Source organism: Mesitornis unicolor, unplaced genomic scaffold (genome assembly GCF_000695765.1).
Source record: "Mesitornis unicolor isolate BGI_N332 unplaced genomic scaffold, ASM69576v1 scaffold49627, whole genome shotgun sequence".
Taxonomy (NCBI): domain Eukaryota; kingdom Metazoa; phylum Chordata; class Aves; order Mesitornithiformes; family Mesitornithidae; genus Mesitornis; species Mesitornis unicolor.
Window position 1 is genome coordinate 19,658 of NW_010198046.1, and position 25,140 is coordinate 44,797.

Sequence of the window (25,140 nt, forward strand, 5' to 3'; positions counted from 1 at the left end):
AACAGCACAATGGGCAAAGAAGGATAAGAATAAGGTGATGATAAAACACAGAAAATGTTGTTACAAAGAAATGTGGTTGCTGAATGTGTCAAGTTGCAAAGCAGGTCAAATAATATACCATTACTGCTATGGTTATGAAAGCCAATGTAATATATTTAATCTAAGAACTGTTTATAACCAGCAATCCCAGTAAATATTGTTATGGAGAAGTTGGATTACATTGAAAACTTTTGAACTCCACAGATTTCCCTTGACCAACTGGAAATAGGAATAGATTAGCATGTGAATAACTGTGACTTCAGCCATCAGAAAATTAAGTAATTCAGCTAAACTGTGTATGTGGGCTTTCCCTGTGGTCCACAAAGAGACTAAGTATATGCAGGAGGCACTTCATTCTACATATTTTACAAACCTATTTAAAGTTGGGATTAACCCAAGCATTAGTTAAGTATATAAATACTTGCATTTTTATCTGCTGTTGTCTGGTTAGCAACAAAATTTTGTTGGCTGCTCAAGAGACTGAGTCTTGTGTACTTAATAATCTAAATTTATTTATTTATCTTAGCAATGTGTCAGGGTGTAAAGCCTTCATGTCAGTAAACAAGTAAGTTTTGCTTAAGTTAACCTTTGACTTGGCTGACATTACGATGAAATGGTCTGTGACATGACAAAATAGTCTACCTTGTTTTTTTAAAAGAAAAAGAGGGTTGCACTTTTAGTACCTGACTGGTTATACCCTTTTTATACCCAACTGTTTCTCTCAGAAGTATAGTTGTATGTGGGTGAATGACAAAGCACATGGAGTTTCATCTTGTAATGAAACAAGAAGTGGGCATACACTGTCCAGGTTTTGTTACTCTCTCCTGATAAAGTTAGGGAAAGGGTGCTGTTATGGTTACACCAACATATGGATCATCAGCTCCTGTATCATCAGCTATGCCCTGCAGATCTGTGTAGCCTTGACCTTGTAGGTCCTGATCCTGAAATCAATGATGTGTGTGTCAGGTTCACTATGGGACAAACCTCGGTGATCTCGACAGATACTAGGTTTCTGGAAATGCCAATGATTTTAGCTTGCTTAACGTTAAAAAATACGGATAGATTACCCATCAGGCTATGTTCAGTGATTGTTTGCAATTAAAATGTCTTCATCCCTCTCCATATCACTTTCGTGTCAATAAAATAGACAAAACTCCTTTTATCCCTGTTGCCTACATGGACTCTAAGCTTTTTTGAATAGGACTTCTCTTTTGCAGTAGGTATACACCGCAGCAGGAACGACTTTAGGAACAATTAGCATAGCAAAAATAATCAAAACAAATGGTGTACTGTGGGCAGAAAATTTCTTTCTCTGTGCTAAAATTTCCTCTATATAAAATAAAAATAACGATCTTAATCACTTTCAAAAAAAATGGATTTGGAATGAAAGTAATGCAAAATCTTTTATTTATAATAGCTAATCATTGATGTACTACAGAAACATATATATTCCTTAAATGAAATGAGAACTGTGTATCAACAGGGGACCAACGCGTGTTCTTTATACCAGAAATATATCTATTCTTGGCCTTTCTCTTTACTTCCTGCCTCTGCTGGGAAGAGTGGCCAATTTTTTTCTTTTTATCCCACTGAAGTGAAAGATATTCCATGGCATAAGTCACATTTGCCCCAGAATCTTGTTTCTATTGAGTACTCTCATGCCATAAATAATCTAGTTTTGTGGGTTCCCACCCACTATAATGTAAATGGTGGTTCTTCCATTGCCATTTTTTCTCCCACAAGAGCTTTCTAAAAATTACTTTGATTTATTTCTGAAAGATTTCCCTGCTAAAGTGTCTTTATAAGCCCCCCTTTTTTTCCAGTGTACCAGCTGCATTTAACTTATTGTGTGCCATTTGTTTCAATATGCAAGTGTGAAAACAACTTTTTATTTACTCAACTGAAACAAAGGAGGAAAAATATAATGGAATTATGGGTCTTCCAGCAATAAATAGTGGAAGTAAAACTTAAACATAAAATCCAGCTTGAATTTGCAGACAATCAATATAGATTAACATGTTCAGTATGAGAGGTGTTGTATCCTATGAAAGGTGAGGACCCAAGAGTGATTCTTGAATTTCTGTCTGACTGTGTGAAAAATGAGGAAACACAGTATGTCTAATTGCAGGTTTTGCATATACTAAAAAGATAAATTCAGATTTTTCACTTCACTTTTGTGATTTCAAGGGAATTACCTTTTCACGGGTATAAAAAATAGCGATGCTAAGTGACCAATTACTTTACTGGTCTTGAGAAGTATGGGGACACATTTTTATATTTCATTAAACTGACCAGATAATATCAGACCTACAAAGTATGAGTGATCAGCGTATAAAAACACAGGGAAAATTTTGCTTATATAAAAGCAAGTACAAAGTAGAGAACAAGAAAATGAGAAAATATCATTCTTGCAGTCAAAAGTAAGAATTTAAATCCTCTACCTGTTTGTCTTCCCATACATATATACTACAAAAACCCCACATGTATATAGCTAAATATTTTTTTCTAGTGTGATGTTACTTGTCTTTATTTTTTTAATAGCTCAACAAAGTAAATGTTTTAATCTGTATTTTTAATAAATCCACATTTTTTTTAAAGATTATTTTAATGCAAAAGTTGTCTATGTCTAAGATCTGGTCTACATCCTGTTCTCACATGTTTTAACTGAGGGCTCTGAAAACAAAGATTAAAAAAAAATCTCTTAAACTGCCATGGTCTGGAATGGATTAGTGAATAAACTACCTACTTTATAAGGCAGATTGCCTAAACCAGACTTTCCTTCCTCCCCAGAAAGCTACCAGAGTGCTTTCTATATGCTCTGCTTCATCACCTTTCAAGATGACAGCAGCTTTCACTGGAAGTCATTCTTTGACTTCTGTAGGGGCCTTCTACCCTCTCCACTGTTATCAGAGGGCTTTTCTGAATCAGCTGGGCACAGCAAAGTTGTACTGAGGCATCCCACTCGCTTCTATCCTGACAAACACATCATGTGTATGGTTGAAAATAGATTCCTAGCCTTGCCAAGATCAGTAAGTTAGACATTGAGACATGATTAACATATATTAAAATCAAGTTTGTCTGGGTTTGAGGGGTGGTGGTGGTGTTTATATTTAATTTAATTGTCTTCTAGATAATGACTCCAGAGTCATTGTCCAACAGATATATCAGTGCTTGTCCATGTTAACATTTGTTTTGAAGGCTATAATTACAAAAAACATACATACATATCTGTATGTGCATGTGTATATGTACGTGTGTGTGTGTGTATATATATATATATATATGTGATGCTTCTAGTGAATGGTGATTTATTGTTATTGTGAATATCATAGTTCCTATGACTGCTTCATCTGTCTAGGTCAGCTATGTTTTCAAACACTTAGGAAATGTATAAGCATTTCAAATGTATAGGAAACATATACAGTAAAGTTGCTGTAAATAAGAGACAGTCATTACATCATGCCCGTAACATTTTACTGGAAGTTATTATAAAAGAAATTCATATAACCATTTCAGTCAACCTTTACAGATTGTTGAATTAATTGGTATAGCAAAAGCCTTCATGTTGTTTTCTTTAATATTTTATGTCATCAATAGTAATTTATGAAAACTAACAGAAATATTTTAATTTTAACTCTGTCTTCACAATGTCTTTTTAAACAACTGAGAAAATGCCTTTACCAAGCACTCAACAAAGTTATTTCTTCATGGTGTTTGCCTAATAGACATTGTCTGAAGTCACACGGAAAACAGAGAGAACAATGTGGCCTTGCAAGTGTTAAAAAAAATCTAAATGTCTTTGTAATCTGTTTCAACCTGTTTCAAGATTTTTTTGATGAGATTTCTAGCAATTTTTAAATTTAAACAAGCTATAATAAATATAAATGTAACAATTCAAATGAAAAACTCTGACTACATTGAAGTCAAAGGCTATAAAAGCAGATTTTCTCATGCTGTTTAAGGATTTCTTCCTTTTGGAACAGACCAGTTCAGAAATCCCCAGTCTATGTGAAGTTTTTGCTTTTGTTCAGTTGGCGATTTTACCAAAAGTTTCTCATTGATTCTTAGTAAAACACAATGAATGTTTTGGATTTCTCCCAGGAATACAGGGAGTGGTCTTATCCTCAGGACTTATTCTTATCTGGTGTAGATTTATGGATATAGAAAGATCATTGCATAAATGCACATGCATTCCTTAAAATAGTTTAGTTTTGCAGTTTATAATAACAGGACTTTTAATCTCCATAGAAAACTGTAAAGGAACCAAGGGCTGTGACATTCCCATCTATTCACCACATGTTGTTGACACACCACTCATAAATATTAGGATGTATTTTTACTAAAACCGTAAAACATCTGCTTACTGTGTGTCTCTGTAGAAACCAAACTGGGAACCTCTAAACATTGTCAGCTTCTTCATTCATGCTTGACATGGCCAATGTTGCTACAAATAACACTGTCATCACCATAGGTTCGTTTACTGTGGTCTTAGGAAGGCTACAGTGGGAAACAAATAATGCAATGCGCAAACTGTGGTTGTCAAAGGCGCTTCTTTTTTTCATGAAATAATTTAGATGTGGAAATCATTTAGATGTGTACATGCAGATAGGATGCTGTGGAATTATGAAAATGTCCTGCACTGTACTAGGATAAGGACAAAGATAAAGGGAACTTTTTTTGCCTTTACTTACCACTTAATTATAAAGCAACATTTTGGCTTCAAGAATGGCATTTTCTCTTACATTGACAATACACAGCCTTTTCAGAGGACTGTAAGATGTCAGACTAGGATGTGACCACACCTAGCACCCGTTCTATCACAGGCTGTACCCTGAGCCCGCCTTGTTGCTATCCAAAGTGTGTTGATGTAGAGCCTCTCAGAAGTTAAAACCTAGTCAAAATGTGAATTTCAATAATTTCCATGAAAAAGCAGACAGAACTGGTGAAATTCACATATAACATTTTTATTGAATAGTATTTTATGACTAAAAGTTGTTCCATCAGAACATTTTTAACCAGTTTACCTAACTAAACTTGTAGTCTGACCTTCTGCATAAATAATCTCAAGAAGATCCACGTGAGTCTAGAGCACAATGGCATCGTGTTTAATGTTAGAGTTCAAGTGATGAAACAAAATCAGCTATAAGTCTGATAAGGTGTTAAAATAATTTATTGTCTTTGGCTTCAAAATCCATGCTTTGTTTCAGATTGAAGCTTTCTATCATCTAATTCCACTCCACTGAATCTTGTCATGCTTTCATTAATAATTAATGAGCCTTTTAGAATGAGATATCATGTTCCCTTTTGCATTTGGGACCCCATGAAAAAGTGTTTTCCATTCCCTTCTTTTCTTTTTTACCTCCTTTATCCAACTCCTTCTGGTTTTCACAGAACTAGATATGTTGATATTAGGAAGTATGTTTTCTTCAGTATCTCTGTAAGTCCCACATTTATAACATTTCAGAAAAAGATTTGAGGCTTGATTTCTTTTATTTAAAAAGAAAAAATGAAAAAAGTTTTATATTACTCTAGCTTGTACAGCAGATCCAGGGCCTGAATTTAATCTTTGCATTGTTATCATTCGTAACAGCTCATATTAAGGCTCTGTGATATCTAGTAGAAACTACTCCATATGGATTTTATTACATTCTTCAGTTAGGTTAAATGACCTGAAATTATGCAGGCATTTTGCCACTGATCTATTATCCAGAAATAAAAACAAAGGTGGAGGGGAAGAGTGCAAATAAATAAAACCTAAGACTGACTTGAACAGGAAGCAGTTTGTTGGCAAGTTTGTAATCACCAGTTGGTTTATGGGCATGAGAAACACCTCTTTTGGCATATACAGTATAGTCACTGAACGGAAAGTAGCAGAGGGATTGAATTATTTTCTTTATCTGATATTAATAAAATCTTCCTCCTTAAACTCCCACCACAGCATCAAAGCACTGGCCTGAAATAATTTCTTGTTCACTGTTGACAGATATTAGCTGTCCTTTATGTCTACAACTCATCTCCTTTTCTAGATATAATCTGACATGCCTTTGGTCTTTGTAAATTATACACTTCCAACTCAGAGAGGATACTAGAAAAAATATTAGCCAGGAGAAAATGTTTCTGTACATGTGTAGAATTATTTATAAAAATTAATGTACACATGTTGCATAGTATGATGCCCAACAGTTTTCTGTCAGAGGAGCCTTTTGTGGAACCAGTAAAGGTGGCAGTAGGGGAAGATCTATGTGGATTCAAAGAAAACAAGGAAATCCTACCTTAAAATGTAAACTTCTGATTTATCTTTTGGGGAAACAATACTGTTCTTCATGTGAAAGCAGATACCACTCATCTGGTGAACAATTCCTTTCCCAGCTTCACAGACCACAGCAAATGGTACTTTTATTGTGGGTTCCGCATCTCTTTATGATACTCCGTAGCTCCTAATGCTTATCTTCCCTTCAGTAGCAAGGTCCTTCAAAAATCTTCCTTAGTTTACCCCTGATTTTTGTCTCTTATCATACTAAGCCATCCATACTACCGAGCCATCCATACTACCAGTGATGTCCTCTTGAATGCCCTGCTCTTCTCCCTGTTTTGTCTACCTGAAAGTTTTCTCCCTGAACTTCTATATGCGATTGTGTAGCTGGCCTTATGCTTGTGCACTTGGATGGATGTAACAACCAGATACACAGTTCCAGGCACTTTGACTACCACAGCATGCAAACATCACAAAATTGAACCTTAGAGAGCAGTTATAATTAGCTGCTTCATAGAAAAAGTCAGTAGGCTGAATTAGAAGATGGGATGTTTTTAGAATAAATTAGATACTGAATTCTGTGGTGAAAAACAAAATTGTTCTGCTTTCTGTATCAATAAACATATTGGCATGAAATAATATCTACTAATTGTTTTATTTCATTTTAGCTTACTTGAGCACAGAATTTTAGAAATGGAAGAAAGGCATAAAGAGGAGCTGGACACTTTGAAGGAGGAAAAAGAGAACCTACAAAGCTTAGTCACACGACAAAGCTACATAATCCAGGAACTAGAGAAGCAGTTAAACAAGGCAACAAGCAATAACAGTGTCCTGCAGAAACAGCAGCTTGAGTTGATGGATACGGTTCACGCTCTGATCACCCTCTGCTCCAAGGAAGGAGGTAAGATAGCACCATTATAAACCACTAGGAATACTAGGATATTTCATCTGAAGTAAGTCTTGAATTTTTGGAAAGGCAGAACTTAATGAGCTTATCCCAGGAAAGAAAAAGACATTATAACTGGGGACAAAAGAGCTGATGAGAACTCACAGATCAAATAAAGTTCAGACAGTGCTGAAGCTGACATTTTGAACTAATGGCTATATTTGTTTTTTGAATTTAATATCACTATTACTCCTTGCCCATAGCTGATGTAGGCCATAATTCCATTGACTTCATGTTAACAATACTGATTTGTTCCTCTGAGTATCTGTCTCCTTCTGCTGGGAGTAATCCAACCAACCTTAGATGTTAACTTAATAGAATCCTATATCTAATGTAATATTACTCTAGACTTCCTTTACAATCAATTGAAAGAACAAGGTACTAAACAAAAGAGAGTAACCTAGAACTTTATACATATATGGGTCTTAGTGTTGATGAGCTTGGATGTAGGCACTTATGGTACCGTAGACATCCAAAAGATTAATCTCTTCTTTGAATGAGATTTTATTTATAATAAGCGATCATTTTTCTTCCAGCTGCCTTGCTGGATTTTATTTGTTAGTCTCTGGCTGCGTTAGGCACACTAGAAACACGAAAGACAGAAATAACACCTTTTGAAAGAAGAGGTTGACAAAGACTGTATCACAATTCGCCTCCAACCTGTCTTTCTTAGTAAACAGGTTTCTTATAGAGACTGAGAAAGAAATCCAGGTAGGATTTCAATCTCAAATGCTAAAAATGCTGCAGAATGTCTCTGGAAAGAAATTCCTTTCATCAGAACTGGTCAAAGGAGATGGGTGAATAGAGACCACTGTAAAGGATGGAAATGGGACATTGAAATGAGCAAATTAATAATGTCAAAAAACAAGGCAAAGCCATACAGAAGAGAGAGAAGAAGTATTGTAATGGAGAATATAAGAGAAAAGGTATATGCTAAGAATAACAGCAAAAAAAGGATTAATGGCTGTGCCTGCTATAGCATGCAGAGGGTTAAAAATACGTGGGGAAAGAAAGTTTAAGAAAGAAAATAATATCCATCTGGAAAGAAGTAATCAAAACCCTTCTGAGAAAGGGTACAGGGTAAACTTAGAGAGAAGCTGTAGATGTGCAAAATGTGCTGTCCTTCAGTGAGTGTGCATGCATGAATGAAAGGTCTATGTGAGGTTAAGTACCAGCAATCCGAAGAGCCCAGCATATTTGCTCATTGTAATTCTAGAGCTCTAAGTACTATAAATTAACTAAAAAACAAACAGCAAAAAACCTAAACAACCCCCACAGACAACAAGCTCATCCCCCCCAGGCAAAACCTTGTCGCCTGCATCATTATTCAACACTTTGTTTAAGAGGCAGAAGGACATATTAGATCATTCGAAGTATTCAGCTCAAGGCAGTGTGGATTTGGTCTCTACTATATATTCCCATGCAACTTGTGTGGCTTAAACCTGAATTGCTCCAGTGGCAAGGATTACATCTCTTCCTTTGGAAGTGTTACATGCTCCGGTCTATGTTGATAGACTGCTTTTTTTAAAAAAACCTCCCCCCTCTCGCCCCCATATTCATTCTAAATGTTCCCTTCTGCTTATTCTGTTATACAGTTCCCCAGCATTTTGAATTAAGTAACATCCTTCATAGTAGGCTGTTCTCATATCAGTAAAGAAACACTGTGATGCAATGCGAATCCTTTATTATGTTTTATGGTCTTTTGGCAAAGAAACCTGGCAAAGCTGTGTTCAGAGTATTCTAACAGAGCTCAAGAGTACTTTAAAATTAATATAAAAATGAAAGTTATATTATTCTCATACTGAGGTATACTGCAAGTTCTTTTTAAGCTTAGAAACAGATTTTCTAATTTTGAATTTGATTCAAATAAAAAAACCCAAACAAACAAACATTTTTCCTAAACTTGATTTACTAAGTTGCTGCTTATAAAAGCTCTGAGTGAGGATTACAGGAGCGAGAATTTAAAATTTAGCTCCTGGGTACAAACTCAGGTGCCTGAAAACCTGAATTTTCAACAGTTTTTTTACTTCTGAGGAACTGTGGAAGCAAAAGATGCTCAGCACAGTTTAATGCCTAAATAAAATTTTAATAGCCTAACTCAAACTCTTGATTTTGGACTCCATTACCTTTTGTGTATTAAAATGTTGAGAATTTTCCTTGGATACCTTATTTATTTAAAGACAATAATTTATAATAAAATTGCAGAAATGTTTCCACTTACCATCTATTTAAGTCTACCTGACCAACATTTTTGGTAAGTATTCACAGCTGAAAAAGGGGCCAGATCGCTTAAGTTAAAATAATATTATCCTGCAGCACAAGACCGCTCTAATGAAGCTGGATACCAAAGCATTTGGTTGTACCAGAAACTAATACTAGCTTCAGTCAGTGCAAATATATGTTGAAGATGGAAAAGTATACATGCTGGGATGTATAACTGGAGCTACACTATATTCAAACAAAAATATGAAGTTTAGATAGTCTTACATAAGTCTGTATGTGTGCACTAATGTTCAAAACATAAAATAGGCTGTGAGAATTGGTGTTTATTGGAAAACAGAGAATAACAAAATGTGATACATAAATCAGTGACACCCCTTCTATCTTATTCTTTGGTAAATCTCAGTCATCTAATTTCATAAGGGATATAGCAGAAATGGAAATGGTCCAAAAAAGAATAGGACAATGGAAGTAATTAGAGACCTGGAACAATTTCCATATGAAGAGAGCAAGCTGTAACATACAGCACTATTAGATGGGAAAGAAGGTATGTGGGATGCTGATACGGAAGCATACAAAATAGCTAATGGTAGGGAGAAAAAGAACATCCAGTAACATTGAGAGATATTTTCCACTGATAAAAGATAGTACTTGATTAAGTCAAGTAAAGGTTTCTAGATATCACTCAGATTGATAAAGAGTTTTGAACTACTAGAAAGCTGAAGAGCTAGCAAGGGATGGGTGTTGTCATAGAGAGGAAAATTAAGTTCTTCCTTACATAAATCATAGTATTCGGGATTTTCCAATTTGTGAAACTGAACTTTGTAATTTTAGAACTATTTTTGATAAAATAATAATAATACAGGTAAACAACTTCATTTGAAACCAAGCTGGTGATAACCATTTTTTCTGTTACAAAACATGAGATAAATTTCCTCTAGTAATGACATAATCATATCAGTAGATTTATTTTTAGATTAATTTAAATAAGTTGGGAAACTTCTAAAAATCTGCCTGCTAGGAGCCTGTGAATAATGTCGCTGAACAGTGTAGAGATACAAGGCTGAAGAGAAACTACCTTTGTTTAGTTTTACACTCTGAGAAACTTAGCAAACATAATCCTTAGTACTGGAAGACAACCCTAAGAAATCTGTTTTGGTACTTCCACCATGGCAAGACAAACTTTAAGAGAACTTCTGAAGGATATAAGGGCAAATGAGAAAGAGAAAAAAAAAGCCACACAAAGGATAATTTTAAAAAATATAAATATAAAGATATAAATACAAAATCCAGATCCCACTTTGAGTGTCAGTTTTGGTACAGACCAGTTTTGGAATGGGGGCCACCTGTAAATCTTGGAATTGTTTGTGAGTTTGGTTTCCAAATTACCACCCACGTCTGCCCCAGTGTGAGTAATTCAAGGATTTCAGTTACATGTAATCCTTAAAATAGACACCCTAATAGGTCACAAAGCCTACAGAGAGTCAAATATACACAGGATACCAGAAGACTCACATGTCTCCATTTTGGCCTGTGTCTGTGATATAATAGATTTGTCACATTGTTTATGTATTTTTCAAGGAGGGGCAGCAATCTTGGCAGTGGCTGCCAATGTATTTCTAAAATAAAATTTCTAAAAAGCAGTACTTTCAGATACTAGCCTTCCAATTGAAATGACTGTTCAGTATGGTGAAAACTTAAAGTAACTTTTTAAAGATTAGATAATCTCCAAATTAAAATGCAGATAAATTGTCAGAAACGTTGAGGTGAAGACTTAATTAATCACCATAGAGATATCGCACAACTATCTCCAAGACTGTAGAAGTCCTTTGCCTGTAGAAGAGTTGGATAGAGATCACATCATTCTTTGCAAAGGTCATCAAAGATCTTGTGATTATTGTTTTCTTTGAAGTGTTCATTCCTCATACTACTTTGAATATTATTTGCCTGAGGATCGATAAAGCATTTTGAGACGTTGCTGTCACTGTAAAACAATAGATCTGTAACACAGTAAATGGTTTAGTGACAGATTTTCTAAGCTTTCACATCAGAAAAATTACTTATGAGAAGGGTACATAGTGCTAGGTAAAGTCACACAAATATTAGTCAAAAAGAAAAATACAAGGAATACACTACAATGTATGTTAAGCAATAGACTATCATCAACAAAGAAGTGTGTACAAGTTCAAACCAAGTAATTCAGAAGTTGTGTTGGTCTGGTAGGAATTATATTCCAAGCCAAATGTCACAATGTGCCCAGTCAAAAGGCACATACATTTTCAAATACATTGTTCTCTCCCCCCCCCCCCCCCCGAACAGATTGAAGATGTCTATTGTGTTAACATTAATTTGCATAATTTAGGATAACTGCCCAAGTACTCCTACCTACAGGATAAGGGAATGTAAAAATTCAATGGGAAAGCATACTTAACCATAAACTTATTTTCCTTTTCCTGTTTCTTTTGTTGTCTGTCAGACTGCATAGTAGCATACCTTGCTAAAACGTTTGGTCTAAACTTGTATACTTCAGAGGACTAATGGAACAGTAGAGAAAGTTTTGTCATGAATGTCTGGTTTTATGACCTCCTGGTAGGATAGAAATGAAGCATTAGCTTCCTGTTGAACCCTGACAAGAACCTAAGCTTAATTCTCAAAATAATACACATGTATGCTAGGAATTCACCTCCCTAGAAGTGTCTATTGAATTCATGAAGTAAATAACATGGTTAGTGGGTCTGGCTTTTCTGAAAAGGTACAAGTATCCTGGGTTATGAGTAGTTTTCATATTTTAGAAAAGTATGGAGGAAAAGTAAATATGTACAAAAGTTTATTTCAATGGAATTCATGCTTTTAAAAGGCATAGCAATTAATTTATTGAAAACATTAAACAGTAAGTAGTAACAGTTTATTCCACTTCTTAGACTGCAATTATTATGAAATTGAAATTTATGCTGAAGTGAAGAGAGTGAGAATAGAACGAGAACTTCAAAGAAATGACCCAAAGGTTACAGGCACAGGAGAAAGTCCATTGATATAAGCAGAGTTACCCCAGCAGTGATGCTGGCCTACTTCATTAGAAAGACTTCAGACACCTTATATAATACAAGTCAGTATTAAAAAAAAAAAAAAAAATCCTGAAAGGCAATTTTTAATCTTAATGCTTGGACTGTGTTCAGAAAGACAGATTTTCTATGTTATATTGATTCAGCCATATACTGGAAAACAATAATGAGGATACTTAAATCTAATATATTTTAGACAGCAGCGTAGAAGAGTAAGGTTGTATGATATGGTTCTTCATTTTTCTACTCTGCACAGACAGAATAATACTGCTACTCATCTGAAATATATATTGAGGTTCCAGCATGTTTTGTCTGGTACCATTTACTTAAGAATATCTTTTAATTCCTTCTCCGTGCTTGACATTGCTAAGGTTTTTTTCAACAAGATGAAACATACTAGTCAGGCAGAAACCTAAGGTATGCCATATCAGTCACTTCATTGTTTTTCTTCTGAAACATAGAAGCAAACACACTAAAATTTTTGCTGGATGCACAGAAGTTTCTGACCACCTTTGGCTCCAAGCTGTAGATCTAGGGTGGATGAGAAGGAGTCTGTTGAAACACAGTTATAAAAAAAGAATGCACTAATTAAGTGACAAACTTTTTTTTCTTATACCTGAAATTGATTTTTTATTATCAATGTGTGATAACATACTGCAATGTAAAAAAATGACACTTTTAATCTATTAATGCCAGTTTTAAATTAAGATTATTTTCTAAATATTAATTAAGAATGAATTAAAAAACACAGACTTGACAAATTTGGAGTGACCACACCAGAGCTTTAAACAAAACCTCATTTATTGCATTGAAGCATTTGGTCTTCTACACTTCTTATTCTGCCATGAAGTCCTACTTTGATGCCCAACGGTCTAAAGGCAAATAGCTTCAGCTAAGGTTGACAGTATGTTTGTATGAGAATACAGAAAATGTCCATTTTCTCAGTTTCTCTCTACTTCCTCCTGCTTTAGAGATTTTATGAGCAAGCCATTTCATTTTTAAGACATTTTAAAGCAACAACTGAAATACCTTTAATGTAGAAAGAGATCAGAAGATCACTATCAGAAAATGTCCATCCACAGTTCACAAAGTTCACTATTATAAAGTTTCCTCTTTTTGAACTGCCTTTATTTTTATTTTGAAAAACTGGGGAAAACTTTAATCTTAATTTTGCACTTAGTGTCATGGAAGAGGGATCCTCTTACCTTTACTGTAGCTGGACCTGATTGAGCATATGGACCCACTGAAGTGGAAAGTGCTACAGGGCTGCAGTCAGAGGCTGGGTTGTCTTTGTTCAGTTAAACATACACATCAGCTTTTCTTGTTTGTTTGTTTTTTTTTTCTGTTCAGGAGCTATAGATTTCCTCTCTCCCTTGGAGACTTTCTGTATTGACATGCATTTTTCAGAGATGCTCAGAAAACTCAAGCAAGAGTTTTTTTAGAGGTCAGCAACACCTGACTCATAAAACATTTGGAGTGTAGATGTAGAGTCCTGGTCTGGGCTTCCTTTAGAGTCAACAAAGGTGCTTTTGTCAAGTGGCTTGTCTTAGGATGAGGTGAATTGCATATGCAAGTACCTTTTTCTCCGTATGATCTATTGAAGGATGATGATATTAGTACTGCTATGTGTATGATCAGTATCTACACGGGGGCAAATTAGTTTTATATTCTTCTTTTCTAAAACTAAATAAATAACAAAATTCATTCCAAAATCATCACAATCTAAAAAGAAAAGTATTTTCATACCTTGCTCAGGCAAGGATACTTTAATTTCCAAATTATGCTGTATAACAAAATGCAGCAAAATGTTTTAGGTAGGATCAAGCTAGGCTGTGGTTTAGTAGAGATTCAGTACTGAAATAAGTCGGTCTGAATTTGCAGCATTGGAAATTTAGGTCAGTGGGAAAATATTTAAACTCTTCAAAACAGAATTGAGTATTTCTATATTTTAACCCTTTATTAGTACTGAAATTAAAACAAAATTTAAATAAATAAAAATTTACAATTTTAAGTACTTGCTTTTACATTTAAATTCTTGATTGTTAATATTGAAATCAATTATGCACCCTCATTCCTACAGTATATGTCAGTGCCAAATCCCTTTTCACTCTGCTTTGTGAAAATGGTATTACTCACTCACACCAAAGATACTGCAGGGATATCAGCATATATAAACCAACTAATAACACTGCTTGTGTCACCCAAATGGCTTGTTAGTGAAAAATGTCTTTGTATGCATACCATTCATCAGCTGGAAACACTAAATGCCCATTAGGGTGCCTGTATGGAAAAATATAAATCAATTAAAGAAATATGGGCACTAGAATTATTAAACAAAGCCAGTGGCTTAATCTCTCTCGTAGCCATTCCTGAAAGACTTCTTTAGTTCTCTCCTCTCTCAGTGAATGGCTGGTTACTCACGAAATTGCTGTCTCAAGCAGAAACTATTAAGGAACTATATTGAGGCTGGATAATTAAGTGTCTTTATCTCTTTGTAAATGGGCCATAAGGCATTCTATTTCAGTTCACTAATGAGGACCACTTTATGGTATTCCTAAGTGATGTCTTTCAAATGCACAGTGAATCGAAGTATTATTGTTGTTACCAGTCACTAAGGCTGGATTTATTGGGAAACAAACTTGATAACTCTTGATAATTTATTAGGTAGTAAATAATGCCCTGGAGAGAGTGAAAGCTCACTACATTAACATCATTTTCCAAGACTGAGTCAATTCCTACAGCACCACAGGAGGGAAATTCTGCTTTAAAGGATGATTTAATAAGAAGCTGGATAGCTTGAGTGTTCTTGCCATGCAATTGTTTGCATTTCTTACTTCAGACCCTTAGAGGGTGTGTAGGAGGGAAAAGCAATGCTCTGTTAGTTGCAAAATCATTTTTATCAGTGTTAATGTGAGACATCTAATTGGCTACACGTTTTCTCTTTCCTCACCACCTTAAAAATACATATCTGAAATTCTTGTATAAAATTAACCTTAGCGTTCCTAACAAATCTGAGACTAGACTAATTCCTAGGCTGGTAGAATCGCTGTAGAGCTGACTAACTGCATTTCAGCATGGCCTGGTAGTTATGCTGAGTTGTACTTAAGAGAGGTTTGAACATCCATTTGGGAGTAAGTGGTATGCGTGCAGCCATGAAGGGCTAGGCGTTGATGGCAAAGAGGCTATTTTTGCTTTTGTCATTGCTCCTTTGAAACAAAATCCTTCCACTTTTCCATCCACTCTGGTGATTGTAGGATCACAGGATGAATCAGATCATTGAGTTACTCCAGTGGAATAATAAACCTGTATAACAAAAAAAAGAAACAAAACAATATCAGAACAACCAAGCAAACAAAAACCTCAAGCTTACCTCTCGCCTTCTTCACCCCCCCCATACCACACCAAAGCATTTTCTGCCAGATCTGCTGATAGCTGATTCATTCTGTGGCTGTGGAGACAGTCTACAACTGACACTGGCACAGAATCATCACAGAATGGTTTGGGTTGGAAGGGGCCTTAAAGATCATCCAGTTCTGACCCCCCTGCTATGGGCAGGGACAAGAATTTTCAGCCAAGAATGCAAATTCATCAGCTGAAATACATTGTTTAAAAGATAATGGTGGGAAATTGTCCTTCACATGGTATGTGTATGCAGTTCCTTGGTATGAGACACAGTGAATGATTAAAATTCATGTGGCTTCAAAAAAGCAACTGAAAAAATTAATGGAAGAAAATTCTTTTAAAGCCTATTAAATATAAAGATATTATATCTGGCAGAGGAAGCGCCTATGCTGTAAATTCCTGGATATGCTTGCCTGCTTTTATGAAGTTCTCCAATTTTCTGCTTTGGACATCTGTTCTTACTGAAGACACTTTTTTTGGGCCAGGTATTAACCTAGCCCTTGTGAAACCTTAAGGTTCTCCTAGGGAGGAGAAGGTCTAACGAAAAAAGAAAATAAGGAGAAACTAAGTAATTATGAGGGTGTAAGCAAAGAAGAAAACAGTGAGAGTTAAAAGATCAAGTCTGGTGAGGAAGCTGCATAACTTGTAGGACTCTCTGATGCTGGAGGTGGGACACTGGAGAGGTTGGAGCTGCAACATAACCTGGTATAGCCACTCTTGTAACTTCATTTGAGATTAATGGGAGCCTTGACAATAGAGTTTTATAAACTAGAATCCACAGATTTATAATCTATAAACTTGATTATGGAGCAAGAGTTCCCAGAACAGAAATATTTTATTCCAGTATGTCAAAATGAACTTGTTTTCCAATTTGCCTTTGGCCAGACCTTCTTCTCAGATTCAAAGCGATCTCACGAAGAAATATTACTTTGAAAAGTATTTTGGTGAATGAATATTTTGCTGGAAGGAAAATAGGTGTCCAAACTTCAGTCCTAAACTTTTTCTCACCTTCTTAATAAACAAACGTGCACAAGCATGCACAAACAATTACTTATCTGAGAAGACTGCTGGACTCCAAGACATCCAGAGGCAGCTTTAATATTAACATTCCCCCCTCCCTTTTTTTTTTTAAGATGATGCTCAGACTTTGTGGAGATGGAAATAAGACAGTATTAATACAGGAGGAAATATAGTTGACTTTGGAGAAAGTTTTGAATCAGGTGATAGTAGTTTGTCTTTATAATAATTTAGAATTGGGTACTGAGTACACATAGGTTCACATTTAAAACTTTTACTTAACTAGCTAGATGCATGAAAAGTTCCTGATGTTTTATCAATAATAAGTAACTTATATTGTTTTTAATTTCATACGTCTCAATGGACCGTACTTTTCTAATTTGTTTTCACATTTGCTATATTGTGTGACAGTGATACCTTTAATAATCCAGAAATAATTTTTGGAGAGGAAAAATGCATAGTATGTATTATGTACCTGAACAGACTAGAATCCAGAAAATGCACTTATCAAGTTCTTTTTGACAGGGACACAAATGTGCTCTTACATGGCTATCATTTCTGTTTGTAGATAACACTGTGGTTATCTGGAGAACATATCTGACTTGAAGTCAGCCTCTAGGTTTGTGCCTGTCCCTGTGGTTTGTGTAACATTTGCAGCACAACTGTGCTGTCACAGAGTTTTCTTGTTGCAGGGAAGAGTTATACATCACAGCCAGCTATTACGTTGCAGCTTAATGTTTGTTCTTAAGTGTAGATTGATTTATGTAAGGCCACTGGTACAACAGACTATACCTCTGGCAGCAAAAGTCAGCAAAAACTGAGTGGCTGTAACTCTTTGCATATTTTTCCTTCTCAAACCAAAAATAAACTTCACTCTTTCTCTGTGAGATCTGTTTGTGGTTCCTGCTGCTAGATCTGGGAACATATATACATGTATGGGCTGTATTCCAGGCCTCCTCACTGGGGATATTTGACTGACATCCTTTTGATAACATTAGCGAACTGTTCCTGATTTGATTCTGTGCGAACCAGGCATTATTCGCCATCATAACTGGAACTGTGGTGGTGCACAGCAGCTGCACCCAAATGGCTGGGAAAGAGGTCAGAGATACAGGGTCTCACAGAAATGTAGGATTCCTCACCATGTGTCTGGAACCATGACAAGATCAAGGCAAAATTTATTTGCAGTCTGGATCTAGACAGAAACTGCCATTTGGTAGTCCTTGAATGACCCTGTCCTGGAATGCTACAGCTGTAGGTAAAAGCCATCTATTTACAACCTTCACCTTTTTGATTTTTTAGAAGCTGCTCATCTGGGGACAGGAATTTTCACCTCAGATTCTTTTGACAGAGCAGCTAAAATTTAGGTCAATTTTATTTTCCAGTGAGATATAGAGAGAAACTTTTCCTTCCTGGCTTCAAAAGCATCGAGAATTTTTTAAAGTGTATTTTGGTATGCATAGTGATTATTAAGTCCTATAAGAAAAATAGATTCATGTAAATAAAACATTAAAACAATGAAAAAGTAATAATTCACTAAGGCACTACAGAAATCTCTGCATATCTATCCTAATAAGTCGATACCATGCCAAAAAGCCAACAGCTGCCTTCCATTTGCTGGCAGTATCACTAAAGGACATAAGACTAGTGATTAACTCGGTCTCAGATGTTTTCACAAATATGGCAGTTCAGATCTTAAATAATTTCGTAAATATGAATGTGATTTTGTTGATTCAGTCGACATAATGAACTGCAGTTTAACATTCTTTATTGCTTACAAACTATTCATTCACCAAATATCTGATGGAGACTTGAAAAGCAATGAGATAACCACTTCATTTTCTCAAAAAAACTCAGAAATCTCAATTTAAAAAATCAAATATATTATTTTTCACTTTTTTCTATTAAAAAGGAGATTACTTAATTTTCAAACAGATAGAAAAAAGATATTTTAAATTTTAAAAGTTTTAAATTTTATATTCCGAGAGGAGAACTTTAGATTACAAAATACTTTGGAAGCTATTTATTCTTAGTGGTCAGTTTGTATTTTTTTAAACCCAGGTAGAAAAGCAGGCATCTTTCATTTGTGATAGCTGTTAGGAACTAGTAAACTCATTTACTATTAACTTATTTCCATGACTGATAGCAGAAAAATAGTCTTACTCCACACAAAGGCACAGACAACTATCAGTTAAGGGAGTTTCCTGGCTGTTGTTTTGGGTAAAGGCCCTACATGTCTGAACTCTCTCACCTACATGCTCCAGTAACCCTTTCTAAGAAAACTGAAGAGACTACAGTCTCAGGCACTGACCTTGGCTTTCTACTGAAGGTTAATACCCTGTTAGCAATAGCAGCAGAAGAGCTGCTCGGCCCTGGCAGGTCACAGCCTCTGGGTTAGCAGGAACCTCATTGATTGCTCCTACATGGGAGCAGCCATCTGATAGAACTCTGGTCAGTTATGGATGGTACTTGCTGCATTGCCTGGGCTCAAATCATCATCCAGGGCACTGAGGGAAAGAAACAGCTGAGAGACTGATAACTAATAGAAAAAAAAACAAGTAGGGAAACACAAGTAGTGTAGCCAAAGGAGAAAGTTGTTAGGCTAAAAATTAACCAAAACACTTTTAGAAATGCAATGAAAGAAGAACTTGTTTCTCTTGTTAATTCTTTTTCTGTTCAAGAAATCAGGATTTTCCACATAATCTTCATTGCTTCAAAGGAGCATGACTTCATCACCAGTTTATTCATCCAGAAAAGGCAATAAAAAACCCTTCCAGGGCTCCAGATTTTGGCTAAGCATTCAGGTTTAAGAAATGATAATATTATTTTGCTTGACATAGACTTATCTTTTTCGTCAGGTACATAAAACTTTGGCATAAGCATTGTATTTGAAAATAGCTAAACTAACATTAGAAATCTGTGTAAAACTTGCTAAGATCTTGAAGCTGAACAAAAAGATGTTACTACATACTACTTATTTTGTTTAAGAACTACTTTCTTTGAGCCTTGTTACTTCTATAGAATTTATTTACACGTCTACCATATGTGAGCCAATGTATCATTCAGGAACTTCGCTTGATGTATACAGGATTCAAGGTCTATGTAATGTTATAGAAAAAACAGTCTGGAGCTATAGTAGGTAGAAGTGGTTTGGAAATTGTATGGAATATTAAGTTAGAAAAACAACAGCAAACCTTAGAAAAAACATTTTTTACACTAAAAGAACATTACCAGTAACATTCCTGGGTATTAATTTTCTGATAACTTTGGGCTATTCTTGCAAATTACAGTCTGATATATCAAGAAGAACTGAACTTTGTGTGTCATGCTCAATATACTGTGCTACAATCTGTAATAGTTCAGCTCCTCCAACAAGGAGCTGAGCTTTTCTTTCAAGGGAAGCACCAGCTCCTGAGAGAGGGATGCCATCTCCTTCTGGCTACAGTGATTCACGGAATAAAACTCACTGCTGCAAAAGAAGGGTATTGGGTTCCTTGGTCTATAGGAAATTAACACATCTGTTGTCTGTGATCTCAGGTACTTCAGCTGAGAGGAAAGATGGAAGGAACTGGACATATCTATGGCATCTATCTGCCCTTGTCACCTTCATCTCTGACATCAACAGCAGTTTCATTGTGTTTTTCCAGTCTCTAAGCATCAGGAGAAATTTTATTTCTAAGTATGCTTCCTAGATATCCACCTATAATATAAAATTATTTTAAAATCTAGTTCTAATTACTCTGAAATTAAAAATCTTGTTTAAAATTTGGATAATATTAACTTTAGGCTATACTAATATTTTTTATTCTAACTTTCAGTAAAAAAAGAACCAAATTCAAATTTCCTTGCTTGACTCTTGAGTAGTTACTTCCAGTTGGTTTTCATCATGTGTATAACAGTTAAATAGAGGTAAGATAATCTCTCTACATACAGACTTTACTTTAAGACTCAAGGAAATGAACATTCGGCTTCTACTCAACTAAATATATTTTTTAGACAAGACAGACTGGTGTCTACAGTTGAAACAACAGTATTAGAGAAATTCAGGCCAGGAAGAATGTATCTAATCTGAAGCCCCCTGAAATCAATGAGAGGCTTTGCTTTAACTCCTCCATGCTTTGGCTTCTGCCCCAAGTAATTATTCAAGTTGGACTTTGGCCACTGATGCTAACACCATCTGCTTACAGGAAAGTACCATGAAATCTTCAATTAACACAAATCATGAAGGCCTCAGTTCTATGTCTTATCTAAAAAATGGCACCTTTGAGAGTGCACTGTTGATGGATGCCTTGCTGAGGACCTCCTTCACTGCCATCTCCTGGGGTAGTGTGTCATCTACTGCATTGCCAGTACTACCTTTTCCAAATACAGCAAAGTTTCAAATCCATTTATTTTCCAGTTGAAGTTCATATGCAAGTATACAAACCAGGTTTTATTTTTATTGATGATGTTGGATAAAAATAATAAGTATGTAGCAAATATATGGAAAGCGAGAAGTAAGGGCATTTTGTTTGTTAAAATCAAAATTTAAACAGGACAAAATAAAACACATAAAGGAGAAAAAAGAATATGATAATCTTTGTAAAATGCCTACCTAGATAGCAGGATAGCTGTACAGTTCAGACTGGATTTCTCACTAATTTTCTTTTTTTACCTTTTCACAAAATCACTGAGGTAAAACATTTAACCTTTATCTTCCTCAGTTTCCCCATCTTTGAAATGCTATTAATGCTAATTGATCTGGTGGGAATTTGCCATCCTAAAGTACTGCTTTGAAGTGTTCAAATGGGAGATAGTTTATGAAGCTGCAAGGCCTTGGCATTACTGCATACCATCTTAGGGTCCCACACGCTGTGCAAGGCCGTTGCTCTTCTGCACACCATTGTCATTAAGCACCAGATTTGCAGCACAGGCCATGTCATTGAGAGTGAATAAGGCGTAGTCCTTTTTGTATCTATAACTCACATTTTCAAGCTAAAAATGAAAAAGATGTGGCTGTCACCAAACAATGAGTGTGTCTGGAGAACTTAAATATTGTTTCCTTATAGTAGGGATTAATGAAGTGCTGGCCTGGGCCCTGCACAGCGCTTAAGAACATGTTTGACTTTAAGAATTTGAGTAGACTGATGGATTTCCATGGGAATACTGATGTGCTTAAAGTATGCGTTGCTGGAGTGAAGTCATATCCTTCAGGATCGTGTGGGGTCACGCTACTTTTGTTTGTGAAAGTGAAGGAACACTCTCAGATGTTACCCCTTCTACAGGGAATCTCCTGGTTGTTTAAGACTGGGATCCTCAGACACCTTGCCCTCCTGATTTCTGAGCTCAGACTCGTATATGTAGTCCATCTGCAATATACAGGATCAAAATCTGCAGTGGTATTGTTGAAACATTAATTGTTTTCCTGTTCTGAGCCAAAAATAAAGCAAATAAATCATGATTCTGAACAACTGATTTCAGTAGTACTGATTTTTCTTCTTTTTTCACAAATGGTATCTAGCAACTTCTATGTATTTAGAAGTGAATACCATGAAATAATTCTCTGCCAAAGAAATAAACTTAACCTAACAGCTTCCTTGCCCCAAGCCCCTAGGCTGCTTAAAAGGCAAAGTTCTGTGTTGCTGTCTTAGGTAAGCATTTGTCTCAGATCACATCACTGAAGAAGCTTGTCCATCTCCATGTGCCAACTCTTGAGCATTCTGTTGCAACCTCCCAGATGCAGCTTGAGACAGGGGCAACATCTGCACCTGCACAGACCTTTACACTCAGGAGGAATGTGCTGTGTTCACCTCTCAGTAGAAAGGATGCTCTGTTTAGTATCTCGACTTACATTTGCTGGTGCCTACTCTGCCATACATCTGAAGGTTTCATACTAGTTCTTTAGTAGAATTTACCAAATGGACTGTGTAATGACCCTAGTGCAGTTATTACTGTGTGTGTTTAAAAGGAATACAGTGTGCAAAAGTGGACTTCCTTGATACCAAAATGCTTAAGATTGCTGTTGTGACTTACCATATTTTTCTGTTTTGCAGTTCTACTAAAGAATGCAAAAAAGGAGGAAGAAAAGCCTTTCAGAGACTGCGCAGATGTATACCAATCTGGTTTCAACAAAAGTGGTGTCTACACTATTTATATTAACAATGTGTCAGATCCTAAAAAGGTATTTTTTTTTATTTTCTTTGTTTTTAATATGATGTTGCTCTGGTCTTAAGGGAGCATTTGGAGCCTTTATTGAAGTTCTCATTCTACAAAATTTACTGGTATAAATAACATGGACTATATTCAATCTTGAGTAAAAGAGAGTGAAGAAAATGATAAAGTGTATTATTCTGGACATTCTTCTTTCTTTCTGACAGAGAAATCTTCCTGAGTTCCAATCTGTACTCAACGGTCAACTCAATTCTTCCCACTTGGCAAGTTCAGTTGAATCGCACTATGGCTGCAGATCAGTCTGCAATAAAGTTTAGAAGAGAATTAGTGAAGTGCTATAATGAGGAAGCTGATGGGGGAATTATCTGGTAGCACAGGGAAAGAAATAGCATTCTGAGTAATTTTAAATCTGAAGATCTACAAAAATCCTGCTTCTTTTGTAAGGAGCAAGGAAGAGTATTTTGACTGTGTAGAACACAACATGCTGAATATTAGCACTGTTTGAAAAGACGAAACATGTATAATCTTGTTTTTCTCAAAAAAAATTCTTAGGAGGTTTTTTGATGAAAAGGAAACATTAGTCTGTAAAGGAGACTGCTGTTTTTTTCAAAGGCTTTTGGTGATAAGGTACCTGGCTCAGCTGGAGCTAGGAACATGAAAGAACAGTGTCCAGCAAGTGGGCCAGATGGGAGGGAGGGAACCACTTCTCTATGGGGAATTTATTCCTACTACAGTAAAATAGTGACCCTGCAAACAGAAAAAAGCAATAATGAATATTACCAATCTTATTGTATATAATAATTTTATGCTGCTATTAAGATATGTAAAACTTATTCCTAAAATGAATTTGGTTTTATTAGAAGCCTTTGGAAGCCTGTAAATGTCAAGATTTTTATAGTTTACTAAGGAATTAGAATTCATTAAACCATGAGTAGAGTTGGGATGGGAGAGTGCTATGGGCAAAGATCAATGTAATTCTGGTGAATGTGAATGGAAAAATAATTGACATAACATACAGAGAGCCCTTTAAGCATTACTGTACAGGACAAGAACAGTAAAAGCAGTTCTGTAGAAGCTGTTCAACTCAAAGCAGAGATGCAACATCAAAGTCCAAGTTGCATGCACAAATTGGCAATGGCTTTTCTTAGCCTTATTAAAGTTCATAAACTATCCACAGAAGCTGGATTGCAATGAAAAAAATGGTTACCTGAAAGCACTGTGGCACTGGTGTTTCTCGTATATTTACCTTAAACCCACTTCACTGGTAATATAACAACAGTGACGCTATGGAGGCCACCCTGTGTTTCTGCTGTATCCCCATTCACAGACACTGCTATCAGTCAATACAGGCAGCACAAATCGACTGGTATCATTGCATTATTTTTTCCTGGGAGGGCTGTGCTGTGTTGTGTATGTGTGTGTGGCTGCCACAACCTGTTTCTCTCTTGCCCTAGTGATAACACAGGAAGAGTGAACCCAGGCATGTTCGTGTTAGTCAAGTGAGGAGTGTGATTGCTTTAACAGATGTTTTGTCAGACATTAATGTTGCATTAACAGTCTGCAAGGTAGTGCTGTGCAGAGATAGCTGCACTATCTCCAGCTGAGAGAGCTTCAGAATCACAGCAACACAGCACTGTGCCAGGGCTAATTAGCCCAGAGGTAGCACCACGCTGACACAGTTAGATTGCTCTGGGACCCAAGCTGATAGTTCCTGTTAGGTACTCCATGGAGATATCCGCTTGTTTAAAGCCAGCTTAGTTATCTGGATTACCACTGTGCAACAAACAACTATGACATGTCTTAAGAGGCCTAATATATTGCTACCTTCTGTAATACTTGCAGCCACTGGCAACTGTCCCATTTATAGTAATTTTATACTTCAAGTCACAAAAATATACCTTCATTTCATTTTATGTTTCCTAAGGGATACTTACTAGAATCCTGAAATTCAATAGAATATATATCTTTGTCATGTATACAAATGTTACTGTCAGTTCTAGTTTTTCACTGGTTTTACCTTCATATATTCATAGAAAATTATCCTTATCGCT

General features: G+C 35.8%; 1 protein-coding gene across 1 annotated transcript in view; it reads left to right on the top strand.

Annotated features, from left to right (window-relative positions):
• The window catches only part of ANGPT1 (angiopoietin 1), a gene marked incomplete at its 3' end in the record, with an annotated part of 69,339 nt that overhangs the window by 6,959 nt on the left and 37,240 nt on the right, over positions 1-25,140 (top strand). Inside the window, exons 4-5 of the mRNA XM_010189003.1 lie at positions 6,961-7,193; positions 22,972-23,099. Of these exons, the coding sequence (XP_010187305.1) occupies positions 6,961-7,193; positions 22,972-23,099 (361 nt within the window). The remainder of the gene's footprint in view (positions 1-6,960; positions 7,194-22,971; positions 23,100-25,140) is intronic.